The 16542-nt window shown below is 35.9% G+C and overlaps 1 protein-coding gene across 2 annotated transcripts in view; it reads right to left on the bottom strand.

Moving 5' to 3' along the window:
- Nucleotides 1-2152: 2152 nt before the first annotated feature.
- Nucleotides 2153-16542, bottom strand: part of LOC306857874 (LLGL scribble cell polarity complex component 2) — a 28269-nt gene continuing 13879 nt past the window's right edge. The window contains exons 6-26 of one of the 2 annotated variants that reach the window (XM_079398134.1): nt 16221-16379; nt 15742-15904; nt 15530-15662; nt 14445-14499; nt 13946-14100; nt 13601-13812; nt 13353-13420; nt 12878-13031; nt 12636-12740; nt 9876-10168; nt 8774-8921; nt 8448-8598; nt 8206-8322; nt 6774-6940; nt 6431-6692; nt 6195-6357; nt 6059-6087; nt 4808-4855; nt 4362-4404; nt 4209-4270; nt 2153-3158 (exon numbers count right to left, since the gene is read on the bottom strand). In XM_079398134.1, the coding sequence (XP_079254260.1) occupies nt 3154-3158; nt 4209-4270; nt 4362-4404; nt 4808-4855; nt 6059-6087; nt 6195-6357; nt 6431-6692; nt 6774-6940; nt 8206-8322; nt 8448-8598; nt 8774-8921; nt 9876-10168; nt 12636-12740; nt 12878-13031; nt 13353-13420; nt 13601-13812; nt 13946-14100; nt 14445-14499; nt 15530-15662; nt 15742-15904; nt 16221-16379 (2692 nt within the window). In that variant the 3' untranslated portion in view covers nt 2153-3153. The remainder of the gene's footprint in view (nt 3159-4208; nt 4271-4361; nt 4405-4807; nt 4856-6058; nt 6088-6194; nt 6358-6430; nt 6693-6773; nt 6941-8205; nt 8323-8447; nt 8599-8773; nt 8922-9875; nt 10169-12635; nt 12741-12877; nt 13032-13352; nt 13421-13600; nt 13813-13945; nt 14101-14444; nt 14500-15529; nt 15663-15741; nt 15905-16220; nt 16380-16542) is intronic. The other variant, XM_079398135.1, reaches the window with a different exon arrangement.

Genomic DNA, 16542 nt, shown 5'->3' on the forward strand with positions numbered 1-16542 from the left:
ACTCACCGGTTTTCTCAGGTGCATAAGAGGCATTGAAGGGTTCTCAAGAGTTTTTCTGCCAGTCCCAAACACTCCATTGATTGATCCTGTGACTAGACTCAAACACCTACAGAGTCTTTCTGACACAAATACACACACACACACAAGCATGCACAGGCATTCAAGGGCTCTGGTGAATAATTTATTTGATAGCACACCATATAGTTATGCACCCATTCATATCGGCAGCTGCTGAACAGACGGTGGAAAGGTGAGAGGCTTCACTGCAGGGGTGACAAAAGGTGTTGATACATGAGAGAGCAGGAGAAAGACACTGACAGATGCTCACATGCTTACAAAGAAATTCCAGAAGGCATTCTTTCCAAAACCTTTCAGAAAAGTCTGTAATGATTTTCTTTCTCCATCATAAAAAAGGTCTAGATTAGAATGCCGGATTAAAACATGAACGCACAAAACTTTTTAATAACACTAGACAAACAATAACCCATGTATGAGGATGAAACCAAATACTGAAAGTTTTATATTAAAAACAGAAAGTGCATCTGTATGGATAAAGTGCAAGGTCATTTATAATTATTAATCTTTAAGTTTAAAATTAAAATTGCTAAACAGTGATCTTTTTTTCCCAAAATGTTTATTTAATAAAAATAAAATACAGTCCACAAAAAATAAATCTGATAATCTTTTTTTCTTTTTTTGCTGTATCCTTAAACCAATTTGTTACTAATATTGTTGCCCATCGTCGAGAATTAAACACACAAGTATTATTATCTAACAGTTGTTATTAATCATTTGAATCTCATATTTAGAATCTAGACCATGCTATTTCAAGAATTCTATTTATTTTTAATTCTCTTGCTTGTGCTGTGTGACACAATGGTGTAAACGGCTATTCTCCAGAATTCTTTAAGAGATGGTGTCCAATATCAGGCAAACATTTGAGCTACTGCAATTAGGGAACAAAGCATCTCTCAATAATAGATGATGAAAACTCTTGGCTGAGTCTGTATGACAATTTATCTGACCAAATGGAGATTTCTTTTTCTCAGGAAGGCTACAACCATAAATTGACTAGATAGACGTAGTTATGGTTCACTTAGAAAAAATAAAAGTCATGTGTCCTGTTCACGTTCATAATTCTTTCACCTCTTCTCTTGAAAAGAGAGTAATTCGCATTAAGAACTAAATGAATTTTGCATTGAATGAAGGTGAACAAAAACTAAGTTAATCACTACTTAACATACATATTACAAATATATGGACTTTTCTTGTTTATAGTTTACAATAATTGCCCAATACACCGTGCTATGCAATTTTAGGCCCAATTCAAACTTATGCAATCACAAAGACAACATATTGGGCAATTATTGAAATGTATATTATTGTACACCATATTCGTGTTTTATTCATACCAATACAAATTACAAGTATTACATAAAAAATATACATATATAGACACAACATTGCTATTACATTCTACATTGTAAAAACTCACTTTTTAAATTTAGTCTTAAGATAAAAAGGTCTCTTATTGTTTCTCTTATGAAACTTCAAAGGGTTTTACTCTTTTCACTTGTTTCTAAAGCATTTAGAGTTGTATGGAGACACTCTATAAATTAAGTTTATGTATTATTACTAGATAAAAAATCTAAGTCTCCTCAGCTACAAATATGGAGTTAATCTTATTCCCTATTCCTACTGAATGAGTCAAGTGACAAGTACAAAATTCTAGGTGTTATCAATGTAGACTCCCTCTTATCAATATATTTTTTTCTTCAAAATACTTTTTACACTTCTGCCCAACCTACATCATATCAGTCTTTCCATATCAAATTTCCTTTGCCTTAAAATGAATTTCTGTTATTATTCTGAAAGCACAATTTACATTTCGACGAGGAGCAAAACTACATAATGAGGTGCTACAAAGTCAGAATAAGTGCAAACATCTAGCTGTCTGACAGTGTGCTTTTAGCCCATTTGTAGCATTTAAACAAACGTGAATAAAATGCACATTTAAAAATTATTTAATTTTAAATAGAGCAAAATGTTCTAACTGCACTGATCTATTTGCACACTAAGAACCTCTCAGAATTCGCTAAACTGAAACAAACAGAATAAGAATATTCTTCAAAAACGAAGAAAAAGACAGTTTTGTGTGAAAAAGTTTTACTGAGAAGACTGTAGTGTGAAGTTACAAAGCATAATAATTAGTGTTCTCATACATAATCATGTCTCTACAAAAATATATTCTAGACCCCCCCCCAAAGAAAACGCTAAAAGCATTTCAGGAGACAGTACCAAAATATTTCCTTAGATCAGAAAATACAGCCCTCCGTAAAAGGAACCCAGCATCAAAACGGGTACGGATTTTCATATACACATATATTAAAACATTTGACTACAATATTTTAAAATTACATTCCTAAATTACATCATTCATTATTGGCATAACAAAAATGTTTTACATTAAAAAAACAACAACAAAAAAAAACAGAAAACAAAAACCTAGCCCCTCAGAAAGCTGTACACCCTAGAAACTACAGCATATGAACTACACAGTAGTGTGAAAGTACCTATAAGAACTTTTATCGAGCCACTGTTCTCATTGGTGTGGACGGGGAAAGGCAACACTACTTGTTGTGGAATACTCAGTAGGGTTTTAAATGTGGATGTGGTTTATCAGCATCTAGTGCTAATGTCGCCTTGTCGTTTTACCCTAATTCGTCATCAGCAACAACAAATGGCGTCTTTATCCCAGTATTATACACCATCTATGCAAATTCTGAGGTCCTCAATCTGGTAGAAAAGAAAAATCATGCATTTAAAATGAAGTTAAAAACAAAACTGTCTTTCAAATGCCACTGCATTTGCTCGGGTTGCTGCAGTGAACTGCGCAGACGCAGGTGGTGTGAATGGCGGTTGGTCAGCATGTAATGGATTTAGTGGAGATACAGTGTTTGGTCTTAGCAGGCACAGGTGGTGGTCCCTCGCTCTCCTCTCTCTGGGTGTTGAAGCTCTCGAGTGGGAGGTTTCTCTCTCCAGGGCAAGGCTTTCTCATGGTTCAGTAGTGGTTCTAGCAGTAGTGTTCAGATTGTAAGCAAGTCTGGAACGAAGAGCGCATCCAGAATCGTTGAGGCACTGGGAATTAAAGGCTCAATCTGTGGACACAGCAGAAAGCAAAGAGGCAAAATGAGCTTATAACTTGTAACATTTTGGCTGACAATTAAATTAAGTATTTGAAATAATTATGACATGTCATGTGACAATTACAAGTGTAGTATACAAAGTAATTTATTCACTTGAACAAATAGAAAATGATTTTCTCATACATTTATGCGCATGGTAAAATACAATTAAAAACACTAAATATTTTAGATACATTAAAATATTTACATACATTAAACATGAAATTCTCTTCAGTATCATCCCATTTTACATTCATACTAATGTAACCCAGCTTTACTGAATATTACATAAATAAACGAACAAATAAATAAAATTAACAGACCAAAATAATAATAATTTTCAAAAATGAGCTACATTTAATAACTATTATTATCGCTGTCTCTAAGAGAAATTCTAGAGATATCTTGAACATTCTCGTCTACTTTAAAAATATTTTTTTGGTCTCAGACAATTTTACATTCACACTCTAGGTTATGTAACTCAGCCTTTAAAATATTATATTAAATTATTATATTATTATTAGTGTTAAATTATTACTATTATTGTATTGACAAAAATATATATATTTTTTTAAAGACGGGAGATTAGAACATTTCTTTGAGTTTTTCTTAAAGATAGTTATAATAAACAAAAAAGACAAATAAAATAATAATAATATTTTTTCTTTGCGTGTGATAATGACCTGTTCCAACCAAAGAAATGTGGAATTATAAAAAAAATAAAAAAATAAAGTGAACCCAGAGCACGTTTTTATTTTATTTTATGATGCACAATATGCAAACCCGAACCTCTTTTAAGTGAACAGCACTCAGAGCAGCTCCAAACATTTGGAGTACTTGCATAACACACACTACTGCGCCGGAAGACACACAGGAAGATCTGCATTTCAAACACATCTAAAATTCCCTTCTTTGAAACTCGATGATCATTGTTCGCTCAAATACTTCCAACAAGGCTGGTTACAATATTATTATTAAATGCAGAATATCAATTTATGCCAATTAGGAACAGAAAGTAAGTACCTCCATTGCTTAGCACATTGCCTGCTTTTGGCTTAGTCTTCAGATTGTTCTCTAGGAACGTCCTTTAAACAAACAATTGGCAGATTATTCAAACCTTATGCGTATTAATGCATATTAATAAAGTAATAAGATCTACATTAAATTAAACCTTACGTCTGATCTCCTTCTAGAGACTTCTGGATCTCCTGAAGCACTCCTGTGTTAAAGCAAGATGTGAATCAAACAAATAAACAAAAGACTTTCCTGCAAATTATTAAGACTAGTCCAGCAAACACCGTCCTCGATGGATCTACTCAAATACTCAAAATCTAGTTCTTCTGTTTCTAAACATCAAATCAAGAATTTTCACAGATATTAATTCAACAATATTGTTGTGCAGGCAAATGGGAGTGTTACAGATCATGCACACATGACTGCACAGACCAGGCCACGATTACTGAAAACATACAGCATGTTTAGATTGTTTTAAGCCATTTGCATGTCACAAAACATCCACAGCAAGCAGAGATGCAAACAATCTGATACTGCTCTACTGCTCTTACTTTACTTCTACACTACTTCGTAATATGCTGTCTAACTGCTGATCCTCGTGTACTCACTCTCATCGTTGAGCAAAGCATGCTCCATTACTTGTCTAGCAGAATTCTCTGGAACACACAAGCACATTGATCAGTCAGGCGAAAGCTTGCAAACACTCTGAGGAGGAGTTATGAATACAATACATAATTGATGCAACTGGCAAGCCACAACGGTATTATTTCAGTATTATATATAGACTACAATAGTATTTATTCATATTAACATTGAATTAATATTTTATTTGAATTTTGTTTTAATTTAATTAAGCTTAATTTATCTTAGTTACTATTTAGTTTATGTACTGTAATAGTATTCATTAATATTTTGAATTAGCTTTTATTTTAATATTTCGTGATTTCATTTTATCAAATAATTTTTTGGTCATTTTGTTTCATGCTTGTGTCATTTTATTTATTTTTGTATATTTAGTTTATATTAGTTTTATTTTGAGTCATTTTATTTTATTTTGCCAAAGCAATATAAAAAAAGTTTTTAAATGTATAAATTATTTCAATTAACAAAAAACATTTTTAATAGTTTTAGTTAACAAAAACAACAATTGTCCACAAGCATGTGCAAAACAGGTGGCCCCAAATTAATACATAAATTAATATTAATAATGAAACACTGCCTTCCAATGCACCTAATCAACTTTAACTTCTTTAGAACACTTGATTGTGATTGGTCAGTTGCAGTTTGTCTAATCACAAGCACAAAACTCACAATTACGAGTTCACTTGAAGTTTGTATTATATCGTGCTATCAAACGATTAATCACATCCAAAATAAGTTTTTTTTGTTTACACAATATATATGCGTGTATACTGTATATATATACATGCATGTATATTCATATATAATGTATATTATATATAAATAGTTTATAATTATATTTCTTAAATATATACACATGCATGTGTATTTATATATACACACAATAAATTTACACACAAGTTCTCACACGTACACCCACCCAGATATCATGTAAACAAACTTTTTTGAATGCGATTAATCGTTTGACAGCACTAATTATAACCATGTATAATACCAGTATGTTTTTGGTGCTAATAATTTGATATAAATATATAACTTCTGTATTCCAAATATTAATGTGGCATTGTTTAATCAATTACGGATTGTGTCTGTAAGTACAGACTAAAGTCTTTTGCATGAGTGACATTCAACAAAGCACTAAGAACATGCGTTTTTTAGTATTGGATGCTTAGTTTGCACAATTCACACAGATTTGGAAAAAGCCCACTGAATCTCACCATATCCTTCACTCTCCCTTTTGAAATTTCTAGAAAAGCAGAACAAACAAACACAATATAAAAACACTTTTGTCAATCCTTAACAACAGGAAAGGAATAATGGATTCTGAACTATTACACAACTACACACACACACCTGTGTTCTGTAGGTACTCCATCCGGCTGGTCCCTGTGGACGGGACTTGATGGGTTCTTGAGCCTCATCTGGAGGGGAGCCTCAACCAGACAGCGCGGCTCCACCACCCAGCGGGTGGAGAGAGAAAACCGCTCAAACTCAGAAGGGGACATCAGATAGAAACCTAAAAGATGACCAAACAAAGTTTCAGAGGAGACTCAGCAAATTCACTGTGTGTAAAAGTGAGGGTTTCCTACCTTGGCCATATTTGGTGAACACACAGGATGCGATTCCGCTGACGTCTTCTCTTCGTATGCAAGGATAGTGGACCATCATTTTGATGGAAGGCAAAGAGATGACGTGTAGCTCACCCTGATTGGACAGCACCACCAGGCTGCTCTCCAACTGTTCATCAGTCCGAGAGCCAAACCAAGCCACGCCGACACGGCGAACACGAGAGCCGTCAACTGCTGTCAGCTTCAGCTTTGACTTACTGCTCACTTTAGGCAGCGTAAACAGCTGTGTACATGCAAATATGGTAAGACACACAATCTGTGTTGGCAATGGAAGAAGAATAAGTTGTGTGGTATAAATTTTCACCTTAAATTGCTCCTCTGACACAACCAATAGGTGATGAGAACCGTGCATTTCAGGACTGCGTGCCAAATCATGGGCCACCTCCAGAGGCTCAGGCAGAGGGGCACCCTTGCCATCCAAGACCACCAAACCAACGACTGGAGCACGATGCATCAACTGAATCTCTTTAGCTGGTGATGGAGAAGCAATTTTTGTTTTTTTATAGAAGATCTGTTTATGTAAATATTCGACTACTTTATATGGGTTGTGTGTACGTTCACTACTCTTCAAAACTTTGGGGTCAATACAAGTCACACTCAATTTATTTTTTTATATTTTCCACTTATAATAACAGAAGAGTCACTAAAAATATGATACATTATGTGCTGACCAAAATGCAGAACAAATAATGACCATTCAAAAGTTTGGGTTCAGTAAGATTTTTTCTTTAATTCTTTTAAAGATTTTTATGCTGATCAAGGCTAAATTTATTTGACCAAAAACACTGGAAAACAGTAATATTGAGAAAAAAAATTACAATTTGAAAAATAGCTGTTTATCTGTTTCAATATATTTTAAAATGTAATTTACTCCTGTGATGGCAAAGCTGAATTTTCAGCTGAATTTACAGTTTTAAGTGTTACATGACCCATCAGAAACATTCTAATATGCTGATTGTGCTGATTAATATTTTGTGGAAACTGTTTTTTTTTTTCAGGATTCTTGGATAAATAGAGAGTTCAAAGGAACATTATTTAAAATTAAAATAAAAAGGTATTAATAATAAAAAGTATTAATAAAAGTATTTTTTTTTTAATATTGACAACTTTTTAACAGTAGTGTATTTTTGTGGGTATTAAAAAAAGCAATATGCAAACCAAATGTTCAGTAAGATTTTTTTTTTTTTTTATCTTTTAAAGATTTTTATGCTGATCAAGGCTAAATTTATTTGACCAAAAACACAGGAAAACAGTAATACTGAGAAATATGCTGATTAATATTTTGTGGAAACTGATTTTTTTCATTATTTTTGGATTAATAGAGAGTTCAAAGGAACACAATTTAAAAAAAATTAAAAAGGTAATAATAATAAAAAGTATTCATTAAAGTATTAATATCTTTAAAATGTTTGACCCGAAACTCTTTAACAGTAGTGAATATTTGTGGGCATTAAAAAAAAAAATGCAAGAAATCACACTTTAATGTACTTTTACCATGGTTCAATGTGTTGTTAGGTAAAGCAGAATGGCCAAAACCCCCTTAACTGTGGTAAAATTATTACTAACACAAAGTCATAATGTGGTTTATTGCTCTAACAAACACAAGCAACAATAATCAAAGAAACCAATGTTTAATAAATAAATTAAGTGATTTATTAAAATATTTGTCTCTGTCCATCTGCTTAGGAGCTGAAATGCTTTTATTAAATCTCATTTATATATCCTTTTCCTTTTACCTGCATGAGCCACCACTGGATCCTCCGCCCTTCGTTCCAATGCGGGAACACGGAGGACATACGCAAAAACAGCTCCACCATTGGTTCCTGCCCACAGTGAGGGCGTACTGTGAGAACCTGAGAGAGAGAGAGAGAGAAAGATCATGAAGGTCTTCTGCTAGTCACACATATGCCATCTGAGAGGATACAGCAGGACAACCCTATATTTGATATTTAACGATGAGAAACACTGTGGTACTCACTATCACTGACAAATGTATCTGCAAAGTAGAGTGTTCTGACGAGGCCCGTGAAGGAGTCGTCAGAGGAACGGGCTTCAATCTTTCTCTGTACAGGTGCCAGCTCCATCTCCTGCAGAGCTTCGGCCTCCAGCCTGGCGTTGATCTCTTGCAGCTGCAGAAACATTGCTGATATTCACTATCAAGCCGTCACCACCCTTTTAACAACTCTGAATTATGCAATGCTAACCGCTGCTGAAATAATGGCATGCATGATGTCTAATTTCATGTTTAGTTAATTTGCCGGGTGAATAACTGCAGCATTAGAGATAAAGAGAGCCGAACCGTACCTTAGCTGCATTGTTAGTGTGGTGTTTTCGCATGGAGACCCGGCTGCGGCGAATCCTGCGGAAGGACTGTCGCAAGGACTTCTTGATGGACTTGACGCGCGAGAGTGGCCCCTCCATGGCCATCTGGTCACTGGGGTTTAGGGTGCACCTGCAAATGGACAGCAAACTACTATTAGCATGCTCAAAGTCTGCAGGAAAAAAACACAACTAATAGAATTTATTTGTAATAATCTTAACAATCTTGATCCTAACTATTTAATGTAAAGCTTGGGCTCAGAAATAAAAGGTTTAATTTTGAATTGTGGCTACAACATTAAACTAAAAATGTAAGTAAAATAGAGTCAAAAGACCCTAAAATACATGAGTGGGTTTTTTTATTTTTAAGAAATTCATACTTTTATTCAGCAAGAATGCATTAAAATGATCAAAAGTGACATTAAAGACTTGTATCACATGTGACAGTATTCAAATAAATATTTAGCAGCATTCACTAAAAGATTAAGCTGTTTTCACTGATAATAAAAAATATATACATATATTAAAAGAGAAATGGTTATTTTAAATTGTGATTTTTTAAAATATTACTGTTTTGATCAAATAAATGTAGCATCGGTGAGCATAAAAGACTTTATAGACATTATATTTTATAGTTTTTACTACTTTTCTATTATTATTTTCAATGTGGGAAGCATTACATTTGAATTGTATCACGTAAAAAAAATATGGTTTAATATTTAACAAATTATTTGAATGAAAAGCCAGTCTATCATATGATAAGTGAATCAGACTAGGTGCTTTTTATCATATTTCATTGCTTTTCCACTTTTATCATGATAAAAGTACACCATGGTGACTAACACTGTAGCTATAATAAAGACTTCCCTTTTTGAAGGGAACTTTTCTTTTATTAGCCTATTGTGATGAACACATTAGCACATGTCTGATCACTCATTATCAGTCTGAACCAACTAAAACAAATTTGTTTCAGGTTATTCCCTGATGTTCATTTGTGATACCCTGACAGTCTGCTTGTTTTAAAAGTTACAAATCGATCTTTTGAAATAATAAAACTGGAATGCTATTTAAATGTTATTCTTCTCACTTGACCATGATGTTATTCCTCTGGTGGTAGTCATAGAGACCAAAGCCATGGCTGGTACCGAAGGCCACCAGTTTCCACTCTGAATGCAGAGCGATTGCTGTGACCACAGCGGGCGGCTGGCACTGCACTAGAGCGAAGGGCTGGAAGCCTGGAGGGAACAGCACCGGCTCCTCCCGCACGTCTAGACGCGCCTGGCCCTTCCAGCGGAATCCCTCCTGACCCTGCAGCAGGTCCACCACCGTAGCTTCAACCGTCTGCTCCGCAGCCTCATCATTCAGCTCCAAAACCAGAATCTGCGTGGGAGGAAGACAGAGAAATGATTTTTATTTCATACATTTTGCCAGAAGCAGATGAAAATTAAACCGCAATATCTCACTTCTGTACTGACATATTCTCTTACCAGACCTGTAAAACAAAGTATGGCATTACAGCTACATTCAAACAGTATACACCAAGATTCATGTCCTTGCAGCAACATTCACATTTCAGTAGGTCAGTCAAAGGACAACAGGAGAGCGACTAATCCGAAGAGTGGCTTTTCACCAAGCTCATTTCCAAATGGCAGACATAATGTGAAGTGGACCGTTAATAATCAGCTAAATCAGAGCGCTTCAGTCAAGTTCTCTCTCCTGATTAATTATCAACAGCCACTTAAAAGTCTGAGAACTGGGTGTACTGGAAAAGAGATCAGATCTTCAGCACACGCAAGTGAGAATAAATTCATAGACATACAGCTCCTTAAGTGACAATCAATGTTTCACAAACGAAGAATTAAGAAATTAATACATTCATTCAGCAAGGATGCATTCAATAGATCAAAATTGACAAATGACATTTGTAATGTTATAAAAGATTTTTCAAAAAAATCAAACATGTATATTTTCAATATACATGTTGCCCCTTGGTAATATTATTAGAAAATACGGGATTAGTTTTCATTGTTATGCTGATGATACTCAACTATATATCTCAACAAGACCAGATGAAACTTCTCAACTATCTAAGCTAATAGATTGTGTAAAAAATGTAAAAGATTGGATGACCAATAATTTCCTCCTATTAAATTCAGATAAGACAGAGATATTACTTATTGGACCAAAAACATTACACAGAATCTCTTGGATTACAATTTGCAACTAGACGGATGTACTGCTACGTCCTCTAAAGTCAAAAATCTGGGTGTTATATTAGACAGCAACTTGTCCTTTGAAAATCATATTTCCCATGTTACAAAAACAGCATTCTTCCATCTTAGAAACATTGCCAAGCTTCGAAACATGCTACCTGTTTCTGATGCAGAAAAGCTAGTTCATGCATTCCTGACCTCTAGACTGGACTATTGTAATGCACTGCTAGGTGGTTGTCCTGCTTCTTCAATAAACAAGCTACAAATAGTCCAAAATGCAGTGGCTCTTACCAGGTCAAAAAAATATGATCATATTACCCCAATTTTACAGTCTCTGCACTGGCTACCTATTAAGTTCTGTATCATTTACAAATTATTACTTGCCTATAAGGCCCTAAATGGTTTAGCTTCTGCGTACCTAACTCATCTTCTACCACGCTACAATCCAACCCGCTCCCTAAGGTCGCAAAACTCTGGACTTTTGGTAGGACCTAGGATAGCAAAGTCCACTAAAGGAGGTAGAGCTTTTTCACATTTGGCTCCCAAACTCTGGAATAGCCTTCCTGATAACGTTCGGGGTTCAGACACACTCTCTCTGTTTAAATCTAGATTAAAGACACATCTCTTTAGCCAAGCATTCACATGCATCTTATAATCTTGTACTGCAGTTATATCTGATCAAATGTACGTTTATTATTATTCTTTAGCTTGGGTTGAACAAATCATTTTTGCTTCGATGGAACAGCAGCTACGCTAATTATGTCTCTATTTCTGCCAGGAATTACAGAAGCTTCAGTCTGGATCCAACCCTTAAATGATCTGAGATGACCGAACACCTGAGAAAGATGATGCCAACCCCTCAGAGGATGCCAACGCTCAGACAACATACAGAATTACCATATTTTGCCATAAGTTAAATATATTAAGGTTCTGCAATATATAAATATATTGTGGAAACTTAAATTCCTGTAGAGCTGCTTTGCAACGATTTGTATTGTAAAAAGCGCTATACAAATACACTTGAATTGAATTGAATTTTAAATAAAAGCTAATCTTCTGAAACTGAATCACGGTTTCCACAAAAATATTATGCGGCACAACTGTTTTCGACATTGATTAAACGCTTCTTAAGCACCAAATCAACAAACAGTATTACAATGATTTTTGAAGAATCACTTTACTCTGAAGACTGGAGTTATGATACTGAAAATTCTGCTTTGCTATAACAGGAATAAATTACATGTTAAAATTAGTGCTGTGTTTGATACATTGAAACAATGATATATCGTCACAGAGATTTGACGATACGAGTATCGATACAGCTGTCCCTGTATCAATATTGTGGCATGTGTAGCAGTGGGCCGCGCTTAATTTGAACAAGAACACCGTTTAATTTGAACACAAGAACACCTCTATTCATTATCTAAAAAATATAGGCTACAACAAGGTATAATCTGGCCGCAGAGGAACACGACATAGTTGCCAGATATAAAGAGCCTTAATCCCCAAAACAGAGCTTCCCACTTGATAAATGAAGCCTTGCTATGTATATGTAGCAGTTTATGTAACAACTGAACAAAAGGCACCATTTTAATATTGCATGTTTTCCCTTAAACTCCCACATTAAAACTCACTTGTCCTGCAGTTCCAGCCACTGTGAGATATCCGCTGTATTTACACAGGTGGATCTTCTGAATGCCGAGCCGAGGGTCGTCGCTATATGGGTCAAAGCAGCCCACCTGATATTTTTAAAAACAATAAATTCACAGAATCAAATGTCGGATGAAATCAGTAAACAACTGTTAACTAGAAGTGAGTGATAACACTTGTACAAGTAGTAAGTAGTAAGTAGTAGTAAGTGTCAGTAGAACCAGACCTTGCGGAATGGAGGCCACTCTCCCTCACTGCCCTGATTCATGTTGTCATTTGGGTCGGCGTCTGTGAGGAAGACTACCGCTGTGCTGAGCTTGTACATGGGGTAAAGACAGACCCCTGAGGCATCCCAGAAACGCACAGTGCCATCTTCATGCCTTTCAAAAGAAAGATAGAAACAAAATATTTAAAGTGAAAGGTAAGATCCATTTAACCATAAAATATCATACAGAAGTGAGCTTATTGCCTGTATATATAAAAAATTCATATTTTTTTATATATACACTTTACTTTGTCATTTAGCAGACGCTTTTATCCAAAGCGACTTACAAACAAGAAAAAGTAACTAAAACTAAAAGTTAACACTCTATACACACACATTTAAGAAAATACAGAAATTAAATAAAATTGACAAGTGCATACAACATACATACATACATATATCGATCGATAGCATTAGCTCACACAGGTCTACTCACCCTGTCAGGAGCAAGTCTCTCTGTGGAGGGTCTGGGGCTAGATTCTGGCCTCCATTTATAGGCCAAGGCTACAAAAAGACAGATTTACAAAAAACAGAATTGAATGGCTCAATAGAATCAAGGTCAGTGATTAAAGTTGTCTATGGTGCTGCCACACAGGAATCATCACAACAACACTTAACATAGCTGTTATTTTTGGGCAACATGCGATCTGAGCTTAGTATTTGTGTGCGCATATGGTTTCATACCTTCTTGGAGTAGTGTGTTTTCTGCTGGGCTCCTGCAGCTTGCACTCTCTCCCATAGTTTGAGCGGGATGGAGGAGACGTGGTGCGAGCAGGTGATGGCTGAACAGTGTAATGGCACCAGGTAGGGCGTCTGGATGACGGGCCACCCCTCAGTCTGCAGATCCACCACGACCAGCTCCTCCTCCACTAAAACCACAAGAGCGCTCGGCTCACCTGTGACACAGACACACATTTAGACCACTAAGAGGTAGTGAACCTATTGTAGCGCAGATAAAATGTGAAGTAGATGTAGAAAAAAAAATGTAAAAGGAACCAAAACCATATGTTTGGGAGCATTTCTCTCTACCTCTGTGGTTCTCTCCTTCGCGAATGACGAAGAAGTCGATAATGCGTGAGGTGAAGTCCAGCGCCTCGTGGGTTTTGCTGTGGATGATGGAGATGCAGTGTCTGTCCCCGTAACTGGCCCTCGGCATCCCTCCGCTGAAGATGAGGAATGGGGGACTGGGGGACAAAAGGACAAAAGACACATTTCCTTGGATAAGGAAGTGTTTACTAAATGACAAATTCCCCTTGGCTCTTCCAGAACTTTCCAAATCAGCCGTTTCAAATATTTTTAAGAAAAAGAGAACAATAAAGCAACAGGAAATTAAAGTAACAGTATGATAAAATAGGCTAGAGATTAGCAGTAAAAGAAAAATCATTACTGTGGAGCGGAACATATGAACGTCTATGGAAGGTTTAAATATTAACCAGACGGGCTGTGTGAGTCATGATGAAGCAAATACACCTGTCTCAGCATCAGTGAGTAAACACTCACAGTACTATCTAATAAAGAATATACTCACCCTTGTTTTGACGGCAGCTGTATAACTTTGGATATGGCCTTGCAGGGGAAGGAGCCTGTGTGAAAATATTGTTCATTAAAAGGAAGTAAGGACAGACAGCTCAATATGAATATATTTTACATGTGGATAACAGGCTTTGTTCCAAAACCTAGCTGCATATTAAGCAAGCATTTTAGGCATAATATTAGGCACCAAACGGTAGGTAACAACATTATTCCACTTTTTGACAGTTAGGATGCTAACTATGTAGGCAGGAGACTTCAAGGCAGCTCATTGGACCAGAGTTTGAATTTTCCTACTTCCCTATTTGTCATCACTAGTCGTCATATTTGTAAATGGCAACGGACAGAGATATGGCAGCCATTGCAGGTCATATTACAGTTCCAATATGGTACACTACTGTTCAGTAAAAATGTTATTCTTTTGTAAATACTTTTTTGACAACTTTCAAAAACATTAAGAAATCTTACCGACCCTAAACTTTTGAATGATTTTTTAATCTATATATTTAATAATACAAAATACAAAAACATACAGAATAAACAACTTATTGCCAGTAAAATTACTTATGGCCAAGAAATTCTCTTTATTCACCTATTAGTAGGCTTGGAAAAGAAGTATTTTCACATGTTTATAATTATTAAAAAGACAATTTCCCAACATTATCAGGGTGAAACTTTAGTGAGGAATCAGTGAATTTAATCAGTGATTTTTATTCAAAAGTTTGAGGTCAGCAATACTTTTCTTGAAAAAAGAATTTAGCAAGGTTGTATACATTTAATAAGAAAATAACAGCAAAAGACATTTATAATGCTACAAAGGATTTCCATTTCAAATATATGATTAAAAACTTTTTATATATATTTTTTTTAGTACCGACCCCAAACTTTTGGAGAGTAATGTAGTACACCTGCATGTGATACTTCTATTATTATAGAACATATTTTATTGACAGTTGAGAAGTGAGTTCTTCATTAAACATAGTATTTAAGGCAAATGTACACAATTTTAGGCACAGCATAGGTTTTGGAACATGTTTACTGTTGTAACAGAAAACACAAGTGATTCCGTTAATGTGGTCTCACCATATGGCGTCTCCTGTTTCTCAGGCTCCATCTGCGGATCCTCGCCGGTCACCGTCCATTGGCAGTAGCTCCCATCACTATGGGAACTGAGTATGTTCTCACCGTCCTCCATCCACCAAACACTCTCTAGTTGCTGCAGAGGACCCAAAAAGAAACAATTACAAGCCTCTTCTTAGAAGCGATAAAGAATCAACACTGCAAGTATACTTTACCTGTGTGCCAAGAAAGTGTTGGATGGGACGCTGCCGGTCCAGATCCCAGAGTACCATCAGGCCTCGGCTGTAGCCGATCAGCACCTGCCGTGGGTTGAGCGGGTTCTCATGCAGAGTCTCCACACACTCCAGATTCCTGCGGCCAACATAATCCTCTGGAATTCTGGAAAAAGTAGCGGTGAACAGATCAGCGATCACAAAGCGTAACTGTAACCGCCGTCTCAGGCATGCAAAACTCTTGCATAATACCATTCCACTGAAACTACTTCAAGCATGTACACTGTATGTGTATATGCAAAATGAATTAAAAGATTACGGAGTTGAGGGACACTGGGTCACAGATCACAGATAAGTCTATTAAATATGGTCATTTTAAGCTCTTGCCTTTATATAGTGTTCATATGTAAATTGACCAAACCTTGTATTTTTGTAACAGGTGTTTTGGGCATGAATTCATAATTCAGATCAGCATATCTGACCTGTTCTGTACAGCCTCCACGCTGATGTTGTTCTCCTCCAGCTCTCTGAAGCCTGGCACTTCCACAACAAACACATGCCCTCCTTCCGTGCCCAGCAGCAGCAGCTCACTCGATGAGTGTGCCAGGACCGCCGTGACACGCGTCACACTGGGTGGGGCACTGTTTCACATCACAAGCGGGTCAAAATGATGCTAGTGATTTTTTTTATAACTGCCCCAGTTACACGTATATTAGACACTGGATGAAAACTGTATGCTGGCTTATTTTTATGTTATCAAATTTTTTACATTACTATATAATTATCAAAGTTAACCCATGCCTT

Source organism: Barbus barbus (genome assembly GCF_936440315.1).
Source record: "Barbus barbus genome assembly, chromosome: 38".
Lineage (NCBI taxonomy): Eukaryota > Metazoa > Chordata > Actinopteri > Cypriniformes > Cyprinidae > Barbus > Barbus barbus.